The sequence below is a fragment of the Periophthalmus magnuspinnatus genome, chromosome 23 (assembly GCF_009829125.3).
Source record: "Periophthalmus magnuspinnatus isolate fPerMag1 chromosome 23, fPerMag1.2.pri, whole genome shotgun sequence".
Taxonomy (NCBI): Eukaryota; Metazoa; Chordata; class Actinopteri; order Gobiiformes; family Gobiidae; genus Periophthalmus; species Periophthalmus magnuspinnatus.
Window position 1 is genome coordinate 19,254,201 of NC_047148.1, and position 20,894 is coordinate 19,275,094.

The 20,894-nt window shown below is 39.3% G+C and overlaps 1 protein-coding gene across 1 annotated transcript in view; it reads right to left on the bottom strand.

Moving 5' to 3' along the window:
- The window catches only part of fibcd1b (fibrinogen C domain containing 1b), a 124,655-nt gene that overhangs the window by 58,685 nt on the left and 45,076 nt on the right, over positions 1 to 20,894 (bottom strand). The window contains exons 4-5 of the mRNA XM_033990252.2: positions 18,016 to 18,175; positions 10,507 to 10,643 (exon numbers count right to left, since the gene is read on the bottom strand). Of these exons, the coding sequence (XP_033846143.1) occupies positions 10,507 to 10,643; positions 18,016 to 18,175 (297 nt within the window). The remainder of the gene's footprint in view (positions 1 to 10,506; positions 10,644 to 18,015; positions 18,176 to 20,894) is intronic.

Below are 20,894 nucleotides of genomic sequence, written 5' to 3' on the forward strand. Positions count from 1 at the left end.
TGGAGAAGATTTACAATTTGGCATGTGGCGGTGTGGAAAACAGGAGATGTGCCAATAACTTGTTAGCTGTTGGCATGTCCTCGCTGTGAATACACTATGTTTATATGCTGGCAGCAGATGTCATGGGTGCAACTGCTCTATACCGCTCTAACTGAACATAATTAGGAACATCTTCAGAGAGGAATTAATGCATCAGTACGCAGTCAGAAATAATCAGATATGTAACGCTGCGGAGACAAATAGGCGAGGACGCACGACGAGAGGTTGTTGAACTTTGGGAAAAGGTGGCGCTGGTGTCTGGTGGAGGGTTTTTTTTTTTTTTTTTTTGGTGTGTGTGTTCAAATTAGGCCAGCGAGATTAATCACAATCGAATCGAAATGGCAGTTTGAATGTAAACAATTAGTAAATCTGCATACTATGTGCAAAAAAAGCTGCATAATTTCCTCCAAAATATGTTTTATTCTGCATAAAATGTGTGCTAATCCTGTGTTTTAAATCCGCGCAAACGTTCTATATGTGATTCTTGTCAGTTCTTGTATCAGTCTTTTTGTCAATTTTTAAATTAAAATCCAAAACGTGGTTATAATTAGTGGCTCGTGTGATGGTCACGTGTTAAGAAGCTAACGATTATGCGCACAAATAGTGAAAGCATGATTTTTACTCATTTCATTTCTTAAACCTTGTGCTGAATACTTTGTGTCTGAAGCGTTGAGGTGAATGTGTTCCTCTGTAAGAATGCGACATACTTATTTTAAGATGTCTTCACTAGAACCAGCTGCTTCAGTCACATGACACTGGTATTTTCAGGTTGACAAGAGGTTTTGTAATACATCTTTTTAGTGACTGTGAGCATCGGTTAGTGACGTATTTTACCTCTCTGTGAGCAGCTAACTATACATCCATCTGTGACCTTGTACGGACAGTATGTAAAATGAGTTAAGTCCTTATAAGACCTGCCTTCTATAGATAGTACCTTTCTGGAGCTTTAACTACTGGAAAACTCCCCTGAAACGCAACACAACTTCATTCATCTGATCAGATAAACTTCTTTCAATTCTCTACCTGGTCTGCAATCTCTTCCTTCACAATTATAAATAGTATTACCGCACACAAACAGTATTAGCTGGAGTATAGGGCAGAACGATGTGGGGAAGGTTGTCCAGTTATTCATTGAAAGAAAAAGGAAGAAGGGAAAAGAGGAAAAAATGACGAAAGGAAAGGAAGGAAAAAAGGGAAGAAAGGAAAATAAAAGACTAGCTTTAACTTCATAACTGTACTCATTCATTCATTTTACCTGTTCAATAATAAAACATTTGCTCATTGTAAGCCCCCAGCACCACCCCCTCAACAACCCGCCCCCTCAACAACCCGCCCCCTCAACAACCCGCCCCCTCAACCCACCACAAGCTCCGATCGTTGTTTTATTTCTGTTTCTTGTCCTATCTTTGTACCGTTTTTATCATGTTCTTGTCTGTTTCTTTGTCTCTTTTGCACGTTTCTATCTCTGGTCAAGTCCTGTTCTGTTTTGTACTGTACTGTCTGTTTTTCATATATATATATATATATAAATAAATAAATAAAAAAACGCTACCAGTTTAAGTTCCATTCCTACTTACGCAATTTAACAAATGGGAAAACTCTGGTAATATGGTTTCATCTTCGTCATACCTTAGCTCAGACGTGCCCAAACTCTGGCCCGGGGGCTAAATGCGGCCCTCAGATAAATTTTTCTTGGTCCTCAAGCTTCCAGGTGAATTGACCCATATTACTTTAAACAGAACTTTTTACTGTACATTTCTGAAAATCTACTGTAACAAGGCTATATCAAATATTTAACGTGTCCCATTGAGGATGTAAGTGTGTATAAAGGTCGAGTGGTTCAGTCTAACTTGTAGTAATAACACAAATTTAAAGTATTCACCGTATTCGCGACCAGTCTATGGCCCTCAATCGACCCTCAGCTTCGTCTGTGTTTTTATGCGTGGCCCTTAATGAGAAGAGTTTGGACACCCCTGCCTTAGCTTGTTTATTTTGCGCTAATTCAAACCTGGTATAACTCTGTCTTCACTTATTTATTGTGAAGTCAGTCGGTGCTGCGTACGTCCGTTTATTCTCGATGTTGATATTCGTTGACGTCGGTTTATCCCACGGTTTAAAGTAACGCATAGTTTGTGTCAACCCTGGACCTGATAACCCACGATCTAGCCTCATTACGGTAAAGTCCCTTAGAGATTCCAGCGTGAAAGTCATTTTGCGCGTGAAACTTTCAGAGCCACCGGTAATAAAACAAAGCCGCCGCCGCCGCCGCCGCTCGCTCCACCACACACCTGCTTCCTATATATGACAGATCAAAACACAGCAGCCCGGGATCGCTAGCAATTTGATTACATAGTTAGGAATATTGATGATATGGTGACAAATGCAACACTGTCTGATGAAAGCTCCCATAAATCCAATGCAGTGCGCACAAGTGTTAGCTTCAAAGAGGAGCACAAACATCTGTTGGCAAATGTTTTATAATCCTATCAGTAAGACAGATGTGCTCATAACGTGGAGCGGCAAATGTGAACTGATACCGAAAAGCGCGGATACCTAACGCTGTGTAATTCTGTCACGTTTCCTGCTCGTATGTGTGAGATTACTAAAGGTTTGACGCGCTCCGTATGCACAGGTCACGTATGATGCAAATGGATATTATGAAGTAGTCTTGCATTTCATAAACGTGTTCTGTGCAAATATAAGCGAATCACAAACTAAATATGTTCGCTGAATGAAAACGCTCAGTTTGTTTTGTAAATCCAATCCTGCTAAACTGAGGAGTTCTGAGAAAAGACACCAAATAGACAAAGATAGATTTGAATTTTGTTTACTTTGCCAAAACGATATGATTATTGTATACTTTCTCCATCAAATATTTAATAAAAGTGAATGATTTTTGTGAAAAGAAAAGTCTACCTTCGCTATATCGCGGTTCACCTTTCGCGGTCTCACTGTTTTGCCGATTTTTTTCAGTGCAATTTTGAATTTTCAATGTATAAACATGCATTGTGTTCTGCGTTTTGATTGGCTAAGGGACTGTAGACCGTTGTCCATCAGTCTCCTCTGTGCCGTTCCTCCTGTACAGCCAGATTTACATAAACGTTGGATCGCAGTGTGACTCTGAAGTGCTGTACGTTTGCGAGTTTTCCCCCCGACAAAACCCACAATGTCGATGAAACGTTCTGCACCGACAAAGACGCCTATGAAGGTTTGAACTTTGAGAGAGTTTAAACAAGACAAATGTAAGAAAATGTTCATGCCTGTGTGAGAAAAGTGTATAAAGTGTGTGGTGAGGGGTTTTACAGCTGCAGAACATATAGAATAATTACAGATTTCACCTATTGCGGGTTATTTTAGCAACGTAACCCCCGCGACAAACGAGGGACCACTGTATTATCCCGTTTTCCTTCCTGAAAAGAAAGCACAGATCAAGCTAAGATCAAGATCATGCTTAGTTTAATGTTCAAAGTCTGATTACCGTGCATCAAACTGAAACTGAAAATGTGGCGTACGAGTCGCTTGTTGTATTTGCACACTGCTCCTGCCACTAACGTCCTAAAGGGCACGTCTGGCACACGCGGTCATAGTGCGACGAGGACACTATCTCCCTCAGCGGCACCGCACGCTGTCACCTCACGCTTAATAAAGCACCAAATTTATACCTTCGCTGTACCTCAAAAGGTGAAAGCAAAAACAATAAACTTTTGATTAAACTCTCACTCAAACACCAAAAGGACATTAGAAAGAAACGCACATCCTATATATTTTAAAAAGTTATCTTTAGCTAAAAGTTTGGAGCAGATAAGACGCGACCGCACGAGCATTTATTTCTGTTTTTTTCCAAACCAATAAACTAACAGAAATGAAATATTAAGAGGCCCATGAGCTTGACAGCTGTAGAGAAAAGCCTATAAAGTACACTCTGATATGCTTAGAAGGCACTCTAACCTTCCCGGGGACGGATACAACATGCACACAATCCTACATTCACTTGAAACTTTTACATTTCAGTTCTGAATTGGATATCTGAGAGCGATCACGGCTTCCTGATAAAAGCTCTATTTGATAATGCAGCGGACTCACACAGTACTCTCTGTATCTCAGCTCATTCATTATTGATAGAGTGGTCATTTTTAGTTCAGTCCTTTTAACAAATAAAATAGTAATAAAATACAACATTACGTTTGAGTCCTGGGCCTTTATTTAAATGCCATTTGAAGTGTGTCTCTTCGCTGGAGCAGGTAGAGCACAGACCCAGAGGACTTGGACGACGAGTGGAGGGGCTGGAGTGAGTACATATTTCAGCGAGTGTCATGCATGGTCTCGACACATGAACATAGTGTGTGCGTGCGGATGTGATGTGGAGCATATGTGCTACAGTTGGTGGCCCATATGGTAGACGTGTGTGGTTGGTGGTTGGGGGCAGTGGTGAACTGGTTAGAATAACAGTATTATTGCGTGTTTACTTGGCTACAGCACTGGAATCAAAGATAATCTGCTGTAAAAGTACCAGCTAAAACAACTTCATGTTATGATCTCATTTATGTAATACTATCGTAACACATTTTTCGCCTAATTATTTGAGTATCGTTAGCTTTTTCCACCAGGGCACGGTAATAGAGTTTATTTACTGTAACTTGGTGGAGGTCAGTTCTCTTTAGCCATTAAACATTACAAATACAAAATTGTCAATAACGTTTTTGTTTATGTTGTGACTATGAACATACCAGAGCTCAAACTGCTTTTAGAATATGTGACATTCGTGAACAAGTTGATTCTTTTGTACGGTTCCTTAACGTGAACAATTGGAAATATTTTAAAAGAACCCAATCTTTTTCTTTCTAATTTTTACACTGACTAACTCTGACACAATTCAAGAATCAACAACAGAAGCAGAGCAAGCGACACAAGTGAAAGTTTTGTGCACAAAAATATATATTTGGCATCATAACAGCAGTTAGTTAAATTTATTATTATTATTATTATTATTATTATTATTATTATTATTATTATTATTATTTATTTTATTGTATTATATTATTATATATTTATATTATTATGATTTAAAAGAACACGGCGACACAAAATACATATATTTGGCATCATAACAGCAGTTAGTTTAATGTATTATTATTATTTATTTATTATTATCATCATTATTATTTTATTTATTATTATTATTATATTATTTCTTTATTAGTATTCCTTTTTTTTGTAGCGCAAAGTTTATTGAAAAATAAAATAATACATAATAAAAATAATAATAATCATAATTTCACAGGATAAACACTCTCAGTTTGAACCATTTTAAACAAATCTGGGCCTTGGCCATTTCTGTCTGTGATTAGCGTGTTGTTAAAACGCGTTCTCACATCGGCTTCTGTCATATAAATAAACACAAAAAGCGCCAGTCTTGTGAACGTCTCTTTGAAATGAACAGAAAATCCAAAAGATTCGTATCCCATTAAAGAGCCAAAAGTCCGTTCACTATTACAGAACGTTTCCCAACTCATTTGCAGCTATGTTTTGCCGTTTTTGTAAAGTGAAAAACCAAGGACAAGGTGTTCGAGGAAAGCTTACCAGGATAACTTAAAGTATAGGACATTTCGGGGCATATCTTCACAGTATTCCGAAGCAAATACACACAAACGCAGATAGGAGATAGGACTCTAGATATACTGTATATTACCGCCAACGCAAAGGCTCAAAACGAACTAATGCAATTGGGTTTTTACACTAAATTCCACCAAAAAGTCCTCCCTAAAATGGGGCTTAGTTAAATGCATGAATGGAGATGAGACGGAGGAATACTTTCCCTCCAAATAACAGCAAAATAACCCTGAAATATGAATAGACTTTCTCATTCTGAAGACATTTCCTGGTGGCTTACTTGGGAGCCATTGTTTACTGGAGAGTATTATTTTCATTATCTGGGCCAAGTCTTTGAAAATAGACATGGGCAGTTTTACTATTAGTCATTCACTCCCAGGAGATTGGCTTCCTTCTTGGTTCTCAAACTCATCGCAGCACCTCTGGCGAATAAGACGTTTTCTGCCAAGCTCAATTTATGTTGTCAATATTTCCTATGCAGCCCACATTGTTAGGTTAAAACTGCAGTGGTAAAGTCTTTATCAAGATAACGTAACATCATTTAGACGAAAAAACGCACTGACAACGCCTGCGCTCAAACGGTGGACTTTTACACGTCTAGTTTTTTTTTGTTTTTGGTCCAATTCCAAGTAATACGACGTGAAATATACGCACAGATATCAAAAAATACCGGTATCGATCCGTTACTATTTGGCAGATACTACATGAGGTCTGAAAACGAGGTCACCTGTGTATTTTCAACACGTACGCTGTTTTGTTCCGCGCAAAACTCCGAACAGTCTTTTAAAGGTCATTGCTGTCGTGGCTGATTGACAACTAAATGAGAGGGCGTTTTCTGTTGCCAGCGCGTTACAAAAGACAACTACAGCACTTATGAAATCTCCTGTCTGCAGCCGGGGTTTTATCAAGAGGCCAGAGCTCTGAATCGAGACCCTCCCACGGTAACACTTTTTCCCTGCAGTGAGTCTCGTCTCCTTCTCCCCCGAGCGGCTCCTCGTCTCCCGGTGCATCTGCAGTGAGGAGCAACACAGTGTCACGGTATGCTAATGAGAGGGTGGCATATGGCTTATTCTTTATTTAAGACAGACAGTAAGCTACTCAGCTCTCTGACTAGCTTCCTGTCTTTCTACCTGCCCTTGTTGGATAGAGCGTGGCTGATCTCATAATGAGGCTCAGGGGTGTTCACGATCGGATCAACACCCCGGGAAGGATCACTATCGCATCAATCTATGAGCGGGGTTTGAGAGCATATCCATAGGTGAAGTGCGGAGGGGATTACACATCATATACACACATAGACGCACAAAACAGAGTCATTATAACCACTTAGATCTAGACATGGGGAAACATATTTCAGTCATTTTATGTTTAGTCGGGGCACCAGTCTTTAGGAATTAACGAAGGATTTAAAACATGTGGAAATTCTGCCGGTATTTTTAAATTATTTTGCAATTTTATGATCCAGCATAATGTGAAATCATGTTGCAGCAGTGTGTAGAGAGGGAACTGTGGGTAAACACGCAGACTTACGATATTTAGTCGCTAACAATAAATAACACCACTTTTTACACAAACTACACAACATATTTGTATATTTTTACATATATGGTACTATTGCTCTCTTCTTCAGCATTGTTGTTATGTATATATTTATTATTATGCGTCTACAAACCAAATGTCAGCTCTGCGCATATGTTAAGTACTACACATAACGTACTTTCATGCAGAGATACTAACAGCAACAGTGCACTGGTCCGACAGGTGCCTACAGGCTATAATAAGTCGTCATGTGCCACAAACGTCCTCTTAAACACAGCCCCGCGTTAGAACTATGTGCTCACACTCACCTCTCACAGACGCAAATCCAAACCACGACTTTCCTGCAGAAACGTCCAGAACAGCCCGTTATTCCACTAAAGCTGCCTCTTCATAAACAGACGAGCTCCTCTCCAGCCGCTGTCACTCCACTGCAACGTCTGGACCCTCCATTTGACACAAGCTCGTACTGAAACTAGCTCTCGGTTCAATTAAATGGCTGCCTGTATTACTAACATCTAATCATTCATTAGAAGTGTGAAGCTGAAAGTGAGTTATTCTAGTCACTGTGTTGAAGTTGGCTCTGTTGTCGTCTCCTGCTGCACATGTGCTCACCAGAACAGTCCTCAGATGTCAGAGATGTTTGAGCCGGCTGTGGTCCTCAGTACACACGTGCGAGCCTCTAAAACAACTGGCTGGAATCTCTGGTTGTAGAAGCACATGCTGAGAGTGCGGCGTCCATGTCACAGTATAATGAGACGTACAGAACTGTTGTAGTCCGCTCTGTGTCCAGAAGGATGTACTAAAGGACCCGGTGACTTTAAACATGCTTCAGACTGGCAGAAGTGAAGCAAAAACAGCATTATTTGGATATAATTTGAACCTATTTAATCATACTTTTGACAGGTGATGATTTTAGATTTTATTGGATGAGCACTGCTTGTCTTGATTGCCCTGACCACACACACCACTGACATGTTTTCTTTTCATGCTGCACGAGGCCCACACTAGAGTAAGATTAAAGTGAAGACACACTATCACTCAGCTCCCAAGCGTAGGACCATCATGCAGCTCTTAGCACTTTGTCACTCAGGCACTCTTGCATTTTGTGATATGGGAGGACTTGACCCTGCCTGGGTCACCTGTTGCTTTTCCTCACAGATGCAGTACTAGTACAACTACTAGAGACAGTAGAGCTTTAATAATCCAACATAGACACATACTTGTACATTGATACGTTGGTTTCTATAGGTTAATTACTGGCTAAAATACTTTTTTAAAATTTGTCAAATACTGTATGAGATTGTCTTAAAATCACAAAATCATCTAAATATGAATAAAGATACTGTATATTGTATATTGTATATTGTATACTGTATACTCAATACACCAAAGCATAAAACCTTCTGCTTTTGTTGCTTTCTAGATGTGTCCAAAAGTCTGTTGTGGCTTTTCACAAGTTTGAGGATAATTCTTTCCGAAAATATCAGAACATTTTCACACCTCGCGAAGATTTTTACACTTTGAAAAAAGAAAGAATATCTGGGAACGTCCGCATTTAAAAATATCTGTCAAAAAGTTGTCAACAAGACAGACTCACCCCCTCAGCCAAATCTACAGCAAAACACATTCACCATCGACCAAAAGGAAATGGGACAATTTGTCTGAAATGCTTCTGCAGCCTGCTTTCGTTTAGGAGCAAACAATCTCTGAATCAGCTGTGTGATGTCTCTCTAAAACATGTCATAACCTGTAAAATGACTGGTTTGACAGACGCCTGTATAAATGTTTTGCTCTTTCATGTGTTACAATACAAGGCCCTCAGCTCTGTATTAAGAGCTGCTTTGCTTTCCCTCAGGACGACGACTATAGCTGCACAACAAAGACACTTAAACGGTTGTAACAAGTGAGACGTGTGCACACAGTAAAATACTCAAGCACATTTCCAAATATAACTTCAAACAGCGGCGTGTCAGTGTTTGTTCACCTCGCTGTCTCTCATTCCCCACAGACGCCCTGCTTCAGTCTGCCGGCTGTACTTAAACAACACTGTTTACTTTAGAGAGGCCAGACAAGTGACAGATGTTTGATCAAGGGAAAAACACGCACACAAAACCGCTTTGAAATCCTGCCTCAATATCTTTTTAAATGAAATTATTTTACAAAGACATTAATACAACACTTACAAAAAGCAAATAAGCGGGTCAGCTGTGCACCATCTGTACTAGAAACAGTTTGATAAATGACAAATGTATTTATACAGAAGCATCAAAGTCACAATTTGATCAATTTACGCAGAAAGGCATTATCCCAATATCAGCACTGTTCAGCCGTGTGACAAATCTGACTGAAAACCTGCTATTTGTTTCGTTTGCTTCTTTTAAATTGAGGTTTTTGATTCTTTTCAGCCTTGCACTTGTTCAGGGAAACGGCGCCTTCGTACAGGATCATAAAAGAAACACAAGCGCGGAACAATTTCACTTGAGCTAAAGATGTCCTTGATGTGCTTTTTACCATTTTTATACAAGTTCTAGGGGATCCTGATAACTGCTAACTGCGCTAACTATACGTGAGTGCCTTTTATTTGTATTTATTAGCAGGACAAGACTCAAAAGACGCACGTTTTACAGATTCAGGAGTTTGCGATCAGTGAGTAAATGCTATGAATCCTTTGCTAAACGTGCGGCGATATGAAAGTACTTGTTGTTTGATACAGTTAGCATACCCAGGAGAGAACTGTGCAGCGCTGTATGTGAAACTAAATGGTGTGTTCATATTCACTAATGGCGCAATTGATCTACAGTTTCTTTCAGCAATTACGGCGGCGTGTAATTAGCGCTGTACGTCTGTTTCTACGAATGTCAATTATTAACGTCATTCGTTCGATAAAAACAGACATATACGATTGTTATGGCTTGTAATAATACAGAAATAATGTGCGATTCAAAGAGGTTTATGGGTAAATAAGTGCCGCTTTTTCCCTCGCGATGTTTTGGAAATTGAGAGGTTTACGGAAGCCGCTGTCAATTCAAGCCTTGAACTAAAAATATCCTTAGTTTGAGTCCACATTTGAGCATTTAAACTCTATACGTGATGGGAAAATGAGATGTAAAAGGACAGCGCTTTATGTGTTTGTACTTCTACGGTCAAATATAACTATATATGTACCTACAGTGGTCAAGTACACTCAAGAAAAGCACCCATTGAACAGAACGGTGAGTAATTCCATGTCCAGTGTGTTTTTTTATCCATGAAAAACCCAACGTTCCATATATGTCCTTGTGTATATGCGTATTCTTGCGTGTACGTGTTCTGACTCACCGTCCAGCCCCCTCCGTCCGTGGTCATGTCGCAGTAAACCTGGAAGCCGGTGGGGTGGTGCATGGGGAACACGGAGTAGATGCCGTCCTCTCTCTGACCGCTGGCGTACAGGTCACCGCAGTCACGGGGACGCGAGCCTAGGGACAGGCAAAATCCGGCAGACACTGAATAAATGAGGTCCCTCCGTGGGTATAAAGCACAACGTGAGCTGTGAAATGCAAAGGGGTTTTCGTGTAGCGTGCGTGGCGGACATGCGGTGGCCAAGATGAGCTCAAATTAGGAGAAAGTTTTGAAGTTTTTATCTTTTTCGTGGGGCCGTTAGTGATTTTCAAACTGCCTGTCCTCGAAGTTTGGTGAAATAAAGAATAAACGCCCACAGTTGAGTATCAAAAGGATGAACTAGGATGAATGCAAATGTGTGTAGATGTTCAAATTATGAGTAAAAATAAACAAAAAAATAATAATAGACATTCAATTCACTTTTAGAATAGAAAGTGCACATTTGTGTTCTTCAGCAAAGTTACCCAAAATCGCTACAATATTTGAATTATTTGTGTAGAAATTGGGGGTAATACCTATAAATCTAACATAAAATCTATTTTTCTACTCCAAAAGAAGGTCGTTAAGAAGAATAGTTCACCAAGCAGACCATCTCGCACCAACAAATCCTAAGTTTGTTAAGTTAAAACTTGTAAAATTGTGTGATCTTGTTGATTTGAGCAGAGCCGTAATGATGTACAGTATAAGGCATCATCATAATTATAAGCTCCTCCCTTTGTTTACAGATGTTATTCGAACAGAAACAGAGTCAATATCATCTTAGATGAACAGGTATATTCAAAAAAAGTAAGACTAGAACCAGTTAAAAACATCATTGTGTTTCTGTTCGAGGGGTTTGTGTGTGGAACAACCTTGAAGATAAATTAAAAAAAGCTTCTACACAATTGAAACATTGAAAAAGAAGTACAGTATAAAACATTACTTTTTGAAAATTACAGGACTCAGAAATGATTTATGTGAATTGTGGTTTGTAGTTTTTCTTTTGTTTACATATTGACTTATTTGTTGTAAAACTGATGCTGCTTTTCTTTGAATTCTTGTGTGTTATTATTAAAATGGGTTAGAAATTTTAAGTATTTTTTTTTACTTTACTTCAGCCTAAATCCTTTCGGTCATGATATAAATGTTATGTACAACCTTATACAAGTTGAATAATGTTTGATTTGAATGTAATGACCGAATAAATCATTAATAATAAAAAAAAATAAAAATAAGAAGAATAGTTCACCAAGCAGACTATCTCGCACCAACAAATCCTGTTTTTGTTAAGTTAAACTAGCAAAATTGTCTGATCTTGTTGAACCGTAATGATATATAAGGCATATAATCATAATCTCCCCTCGTTTACAGATGTTATTCTAACAGAAAGAGAGTCAATATCATCTTAGACGAACAGGTATATTCAAAAAAAGACCCAAAAAAAAGACTAGAACCTGTAAAAAGCATCATTGTGTTTCTGTTCGAGGGGTTAGTGGAACAACCTTGATGATAAATTAAAAAGCTCCTACACAAAGAAGCATTGAAAAAGAAGTATAAAACGTTACTTTTAGGCATCATAGGTCAATTTTACTTCAGCCTAAATCCTTTCAGTCATGATAGAGATTATACAAGTTGAATATTGTTTGGTTTTGAACGTAATGACCCAATAAAATACTTACTTTTACAAACTTTTAAAGGGTCCGTACTTTGTTTTAACATTTTGATCAAGATGTCTGACCATAAAAGCCATTATAGACCAAGCGTGTCAGTGTAAAACATAAAACATAATCTCTGTCAAAGAAAAACAAACATAGACTGTTGTTCCTAAGCAGCCGAAGTGAAATCTCGCATTGGTAGTCGAGAAGTTATGACGTACGAGATACCGGTCCAGGTTTGAGTCGACAAAAAAAAGAGCTGCAAAGAAGGAGAAGGAGAAGCAATTAGGTGAAATAGAAAGGCTTTAGAAAGAAAAGAACAGATGATGAGATGGATTGGAAAAGGGAGGGGTGATGGATGACACGGGACAAAAGAGAGTGAGTGCAGCACGGTGTGAACAAGAACAAAGACAGAAGACAAGGACTGGGTGGTGCGCGGACAAAGGGGGTAAAGAAAAAGACATAAATCAAGGTGAGACAGGTTACGACAATCAAACACGGAAAAAAAAGAAAAAAAAAACATGTGAAAAATGACTATGTAAAGGATTTAAGGTGCACTTTGTCGTCCCCGTAGTGCACTTACAACAAAAAATGGCTGCTTGTTCTATAAATATGAAATAAACACAGTCAACATTAACACTGAGGATATTAAATCTTGACTCTTAGATGGAAATATAAGAGACACGAGTGACAGGAGAAGGATGGACCACGGGAGCGGCTATAGACGGACCGGAGAACACTACTGCCCTTGTCTGCGACTGAGGAACCACTGCTGCACAAGGGAGACTAAAGCTATTCCCAGGAAGCTGCTAAGGAGCTTCTGTGTGGAGGACAATGTCATAGATTATGTATGCCAGCCTTCTGCAGGTCATAGCCCGGAATATAAATAGCTGGTAGACCATAAAAAGAAGTCAGACCCTGCCGTTATATAGTTTTATATATTCTTGAGGTTTTAATAGTCGCCCAGTCGCACTTTTAACCGGACTTCCACTGTCCTGAGCTATATCTTTATGTAATGTCTTGTAATTGTTTCCTGTGCTGCCCGTCTATGATTAACAGATGGAAATTAACACCTTCGCTATAATCTGGCATATTTACGCTGTTGTAACTGTTGCGGATGTTAATATGCGCTATATGTCGAGATCAAATGGATAATCAGAATAATGTCATTAAAATTGATAAGTATTCTCATATTTAACCTAAATCCTGTATGGTCAGTGTTTGCCATGATGCTAAATGCAGGCGAAAACTAACCATTAAGACTGAACTCTCTTTTTCAAGGGTGTAAAACTTTAAACTAGACTCAATACTAAAGTAAAAGGTTACAGATTTTGATATCGCTCATCAAATCCTCTATATAAGCAGTTCAATCCCAGGGGCGTCGTCGATCTTCTATCTATAACTCCATCCTCAAACCCAAAGCAAAACGAAGAAAACAATAAGGCTAGCCAGGACGCTAACAGGTGTGAAATCACTCATTAGGGGTTTGAATGACTATGCTAAGTAGGACTCAGGCGCAGTGCACACTTAGGGTAGCACAATAGACCTAGCTTACAAACATAAACTGTAAAAAGTAGGTGTTTTAAGTTTTAGTGTGGTTAGCTCCTCCGTTCAGAGAGATATAAGGCAGTGTCCAGCAGTAATCTGACCAGAACTGAAGAAAAACGGCTTCACTCCTGTAACGTTGAGAGATTTTATGTATAGTTTTGCTTAAGTTCAACCCATTGTTCATTCCTTTCTGCACCTGCAACCTGTTTATTATGTTCCCTTTTCATATATTTAAAAAGATATCTACTGTTTGAATATAGAATGTATGCTAGTCTTTCTTTATTTATTCTTTATTTGTCAGGGACCATGTACAAATTCATTAATCTTACAAAAGAAAATCTGATTTAGACCAGATTTAGCTTTTACTACTTTTCATGTGCAGCTCCTGGGCAGGTGAACGCACGTTAAAAATGATTTATTGATCTGTTAATCGTCACGCGTTTGTTATCTCTCTACGTTTTAGATTAAACTACCAACACGTAACCACCAAGGACAACAAACTCTACCCAACACCGAGCTGTATCCTTCTTCAAAGTTTGTATCTAGATGTTACAGGGCGCACAAATTAGGCATCCGCACTGTCCGGCAAATGTATCAAAATGTCCCGAGCTTTATTTACAGCAAGTGTTCTGTTCTGTTGTCACTTGTCACACGTTAATCCCTGTCCCGACCGCACATCGCCGACAGCCTCAGTCCAAATCAGCTCCACTCTGTTTCCCTGCCCGGCGCTGTCTTTTCCCAAACAGACATTCTGCGATCTGCTTGAGTTTACTTCTGTCTAACTGTCTGACTATTATTGTGGTTTCGCTGTTTAGGGTTTGCGCGGCGTGTATATGTATCATTATAGAAATGTTTAGCGTCGCCTGCGGTAAGCTCATTAAACCAGAAAAGAAAAGAAAAATACATAACGAGATACGGCGACGTCGCATTTTTTGCACTGGTTTATATCGACAGCAGGATACACAGTTCATCATCTTATATAGTCGTACGAAAAAGCGATGTCGATTGGCTACAACTGTAAAATCAAACACGTCGGCCATGGTTTTCCCCTGTCTCCTAACAGTGACGTCGGCGGTCTATTTAAACGTGAACATGTTGTATACCTGTACCTCACCCGTGTGTTTGAAAAGGTCTTGACGCCGTGACAGTATTTGTTTACATAAAGCTCGTTTTGTTCCGGCGACGCTACGTTCTGTACGTCTGAAGTGGAAGTAGGACTCCCGCGGCGGCTTCATCCGACTCAAACGCACACGCCGCAGTTTCTTTTCCTGAGAGATTCGCTGCTGTCAACTGTGGAAGTACGCAACATCGAAACGCGAATGCATACTTGTCGTTGAAACGTATCCAAGTTTCCACGATGAAGTACGTGAATGAGCTTTAATAAATCACAAAACTATGGCAAACTTAATGACTACAGACCAAACAAGGCGAAAAATCATCATTTCTCTTTTGTTTTTTGGAGAAAACTGTTATATTATGCAGCATTTTGTTAACTTTTTTCAATTAAATCATGTTATACTTTGTTTTAACTGTTAATTACTATGACACATGGTCTTAACTTTTCATCGTGGATTAGGAAATGTAACCCGCGCCCTAAGTCTTAAGTCCTAAGTCTTTCATTGTGGATGCCACGTCCTGTTGCTGCGATCCCCTCTGCCTTTAAGTCGCGGGGTCGCAGAGGTCACTTCCCCGTCTCCTCCCCCGCTCCTCACTGCAGCTGTGGCGTGCTCTGGTCGGCGTCTTGGACAAAAACGTGATTTCCGAACTCTTCACTTCTCAACTGTCAGGTTTTTTTTTGCCTCGAGCTACCCGGATATGCGGTAGGACAAACAAACTGACTCATCCTACTGCTGACTTTTCCCCCCTGGAATCTTTTTTTGAACTCTGGATCAAAACTCGGACATTGAAATCTTGAACTTTGACCTAAACTCACGATACCACGGACATTGGACTATTGCACCTACCAATAATACACATCATACTTTACAGGAAGGTAACTACAGAGGTGTTAAAAGTAGGAAATTGTATTGGTTTTTTTTATTAAATTTGATGTGTACGTTTTATTTTGAAGCGGTCTGTGTCTATAGTGATCAGTATAGTTTAGAATAAAGTTGGTGTAAACAAACTGGACACTTACATTTGTGAACAGACAACAGCCTGGAACACGTCAAAGTAAATAAACTGTACATATTTTCTTTTTTTTAAGTAAAACCACAGCAAAGTGAGTGGCAGCGTCTTCATTAAAATGTGAGAGAAAACGTCCACACAGGAGCTGAATATGGCTGTTTGTGGCTTTAGGAAAACAATAAAGCCGCATATAGAAATGAAATAATGCAGCACGGCCATGACACAATGAGATTATCTTTCTGCTACTCATTTGTGACCTCAGAAAACACTCAACAACAACATCCAGCTAAATAGTGATTTGAATGCAGCAGCTGAGAGAAAATGGAGCGCTGTCCGTGGTGCTGAAGTTAGCGGCGCAGCGTTGGCCCTGACATTTACCGTGCTTTAGGATATTACCGCTTTAAACTGGGTCAGAGTGAAGCAATCACCGCGTATTTGCATGAAACCTACACGATTTTCAAGCATCGCTACATAATGAATCAATCAGCAATGTATTCTTTAAATCTTAATGCTGTAGTCATAGCCGCTGTTCTGGGCTAATTGGGAGCAAATGTCGTAAAGAATTATGCATGGTTTGTTTATTGAATAAAATAACAGCAAGCTGAAGAGGCCCAGGAGTGCAAAGTTGAATATGTTATTACAAAACTCCTTTACAAAGAGTTTTAGTGTTTTTCAGAGTTGATAAGGTGTTATAAATATAGTATAGATCAAACCAGCTTGTTTTGGATTTCACAGGGCTAACAACAGCACACTGAACAGATATACAATTTCAGGGCATCGATTCCTAAAAGAAAAGTCCTTTGAATAATTGATGAAAGAAGAAGAAATAAAACAACAAAGGTAAGCTGACGACGCTGTTGGATTTGCATGGTAAAATCACAGATGCACATGGTAAACTGTTAGACTATAGGCTGCAGTAGGAGTGGCACGATTAATACAAAACACTTAATGATGAAAGGTTAATAAATGTACTGGAGGTAAAGTAATGAGATCAGCGTTTATACCATAACATGCAGGGTTTGTAAAGTGATTATTAATGCTTCATGTGTCTGTAGTGCAGCTTATGGGCATGTAATTGTGTTGACAATTCTGTCTACTAACTGTCTGACTGTTATTGTGGTTGTGTTGTTTTCGTTTCCACAGTGTACATATATCATTATAGAAATATTCAGCATCGGCTGCAAAAGTTGTTGTTTCTTCTACCGTTTTAAAAATAGATAACAACTTTTTCACAACCTGATATAGGCTGCCAGCCCTAAACCTGCACATACAGGACACAAATATATGTCACTCAAATGACAAGTGTTGTCATTTGGATGAACTAAAATGCTAACTAAAATAAAATAATAGATTTTATTTTTCTATTTACTTGGCGATGATAGTGTTGGTTTAAAAAGAAAATGTAACTTATTTCTAAAATATGATTTTTATCAAGTAAAATAAGTGATTTTCCACAACCTAAAAACAGTTTAGTGGTGCTAATCCTTTCAAAATAACGCCTAGAGAAACACAAACAGTAGGATTGTGTCACAAAGCGCCGTACAATTAGCAGTCAAAACATCATGTATACACCATAGCATACCTGCACATGTAATATTAATACAAGTTCTACCAAGTGTCGTGAGCAAAAACTGTAAATATCTCATTCAAATTCAGTACAAGTGAAGTGTATAGAGTGTAAGTGTATCCTCCTCAGGGGTACTGCTTTAAATCCTGCAGGTTTATTAAACTTCGTGTACATGCATAAGGCATGTGCTGGAGCCTTCATCTTTGTTACAGTGAGCACATGCTGTACACGAGTGGCCTTCACTCTGCGATCTTTGGCTACCTATGCAAGTGAAATTCGACAGGGGAATGCCATCAGCAGTGTGCGCCTGTTTAAGAGCCTTCCAATGGGATGATGCCTCGGGCCTGGGTCTGACTCTCAGCTACAGAGCCCAGTGAATGTGCAAGTCATTTCTCATGTACTGTAAAAAACATTCACATCTGCTCCAAGGATACGGGATGAGCTGCATGAGGCGAGTCTCTGTGAATACTGATACGTGTGAGTGTGGCTGCATGCATACATATGTGCTGAGATATATGACAGGCCCATGTACACTGTATATACATGGATGCCCTGGACACACTGAGCTCTTACCATTGGAGCAGCCCTTGAAGCGCGCTCCTCTCACTGGAGCCCTCTGTAGATCCGCTTTGACTCGGGCCTTCAGTCCCACATTCTCCTTCTGCATGGCGTTCAGAGCATCACTCACCGAGTTCACCACTTTCACCATGTTCACCTGACTGTCAGACAGCAGCTGCAACCAAAAGCAGATGAAACATATGTGTCAAACATTTACAGTTCTGTTTTAGGAGAAAGCAACATTTATTAAGTCCAAAAAGAAAAAAAAAAATGCAATTCTATCTTCTAAATGAGGTTCATAGTGTGTCCAGCAGGTGGAAATAGATTGGTTTATCACACTGCACAGCTTTAGAAAAAAATGAACTCAAATATATGAATCACTGGCTCACTATAGTCCTAAAGGTGCCTTGTGTAATGAACATGTGCCAAGTGTGCCCGAGAAGCAAAGGCACCACATGGCATCCCATCCCATAATATGCAGTGGTGAATGGTCTAAAGCCAGAGCACCCTGTGGGAAGGCTGGTGATGAATGTGTGCGCTAGGCCTAGCAGAGCACAGTCACCTCTCTGATGGTCACCTCTTTACCTGCAGCCCTTTATGTGCTGTTCATTACAGAAAGGTCGTTCTCACGTTTTGCCCTGACTAGCGTGCACAGACAGCTGCTGGACACAGCCCCATTAAAAAACAACAGTGAACAAAACATTTCCAAGTTTCATCCCTTCCCTCTCTCCGGAAACTAAACACCTACAGTCCTCAAAGTCATATATACGAGGTCTTGGAGGTAAGTGCTCCTATATGCAGGTGTTATAACTGTATTAGACAGAACCTCTCGTGGCCTCTCTCTGGCCTCAATAAGTATGCAGCACACCCTGGAGGCACTGCAGGCTGCACCGCAATCCTGTTACCTGGGCAGTGGGGCCAAACCCACACATGCACGCACATACCTACACACACACATACACACACACACACATACACACACACAGACTCTATGTGTTTATATGTTTTTTATGGTTAACATGCACAAAACAGGAATATGATCAGACCTCACAGCATCACAGCAGCAGCAGGAGAAAAGTCCACACTTATTTGCAGCAGATTTTAGTATAATCGTGTAGCTTTGTGTATATGCTAAATTCAAGCAGACTTGTGTTGGCAGTATATACGTCTTTTGGCAAGCAACACGAAAGATGATAATGTTGTTAGCTTTAGATTGTCTCACTAAACTGACAGCATGTTTTATTCACAAATGAAGAAGAGACAAACGTATGTGCATTTTTCCTAGACAGAATGGATGAATGTTGCATTTTTTACTCAATATGGAAACGTTATAATGCATATCACGTGTCACATATATGATTTGTGACACAATACCAGTCAGAAAAGGAAAATCTGCATTAATTCCAGTACAACACGTCCCCACACAAAAATATCTATTGACTCACTTGGGCCTGGAGTAGTGGAAACATGAAAGTAACTGCTAAAATCATCTGTATTTATTGACCTGGGCAGGCTTTGCAAGTTGAAATAATTTGGAGCCTTGAGCACATTTATACTGTTCCAAACGGTTCACTGAGAGACAAAATAGTCCTTCGTTCTGTGCAGCAGACGATACAGCTGCAACCTTTTAAAAGGGCCCATCGCTTTATGTCTGAACATCTTGAACCTCCACGAGCCCTGCACACCAGATAATGAAGGCTTGTAAAATATGTCTGCTATTCAAAAGTCACACCAAGGTTGAAACACAGTTGGCTTTTTTTTCTTCTTTTTTTTGGCTGACTCACATGGATGTTCTTGAAATGGCACACTCTTAAGAACCAACCTTCAAAGTAGCATTAAAAGATCTGTATTCTGCTTAGAGGTAGATTAAGTGTTTTATCTCTGTGCTTGAATAAAGGGATTTTTTCAATGACATATTTAACAATCAAAAGGAAAATTACCAATATCCAATTTTTTAAGAATTTTAAAATGCAAAAATGAGCAGAAAATGTCTAGTTAAGGCTGGAAAATATAGAAAAATAGTTTGTCTTTTACATGGTCGAATCTCAATTATGGGCTGAATAACAGTTAATAACAAAAATAATTTAGTATGACGCAGGCAAAGTTCACATAAAGGTAAGAAATATTTAAATGTGCGCTATTGCAATTTTTCAAGATGGAGATGTTATTGCTTTGCCTGAAATGTTCCTTAATATGACATTTTATATACACCCATCTAGTATTTATTTCATTATAAATATTCCTTCAAAAACCTGGATTTCGTCACCTCTCCTGATATAAGAACTGTATATATTGGAGATACAAAAGTCACTGACACTTTTAAATCTTCAGCAGCTCCTGTAATTCCTAAGTTATACTCACCAAGTTTTAGCAGTAGATAAACTGAACCATCTGATTTTTGGGAATATATACGGTTATAATTGTTCACTTACACTTGAACTTATCACTACTTAAACTAGAGGAAGTAAAAATGACCTAATGTTTAAAAATAACAGCCCGATCCAACACACTTTGCATGACATTTGAAAGCATTTCCGGGCTTATGGCTCTTATTTGATCCTCGATATTACGTTTTTAGTCATTTATTAAGTCGTCTAAGGTTCATTCACAAACACCTTTTCTTTAAGATCGACCCACAGGAAGAAATCAGGACTAGTCAGGTCTGTGGAGATCACATACTGCCCCCTGTCTTTGAAAAACACTTATTATTCCTTTAATGGCGTTTACGCTCGGGGCGTCTCTGGTATTAAAATGTCGAATTTGACCCATGTGACTCAAAGTTCCACTGTACAATGAGGGTTTGTTCCTCGGTGCTGTATTTGCTCAGATTAATGTCGGAAGGGTCGTTCTAAATGCTCCGAAAAAATAAGAGAAAAATATTTAGAAACAAAAGA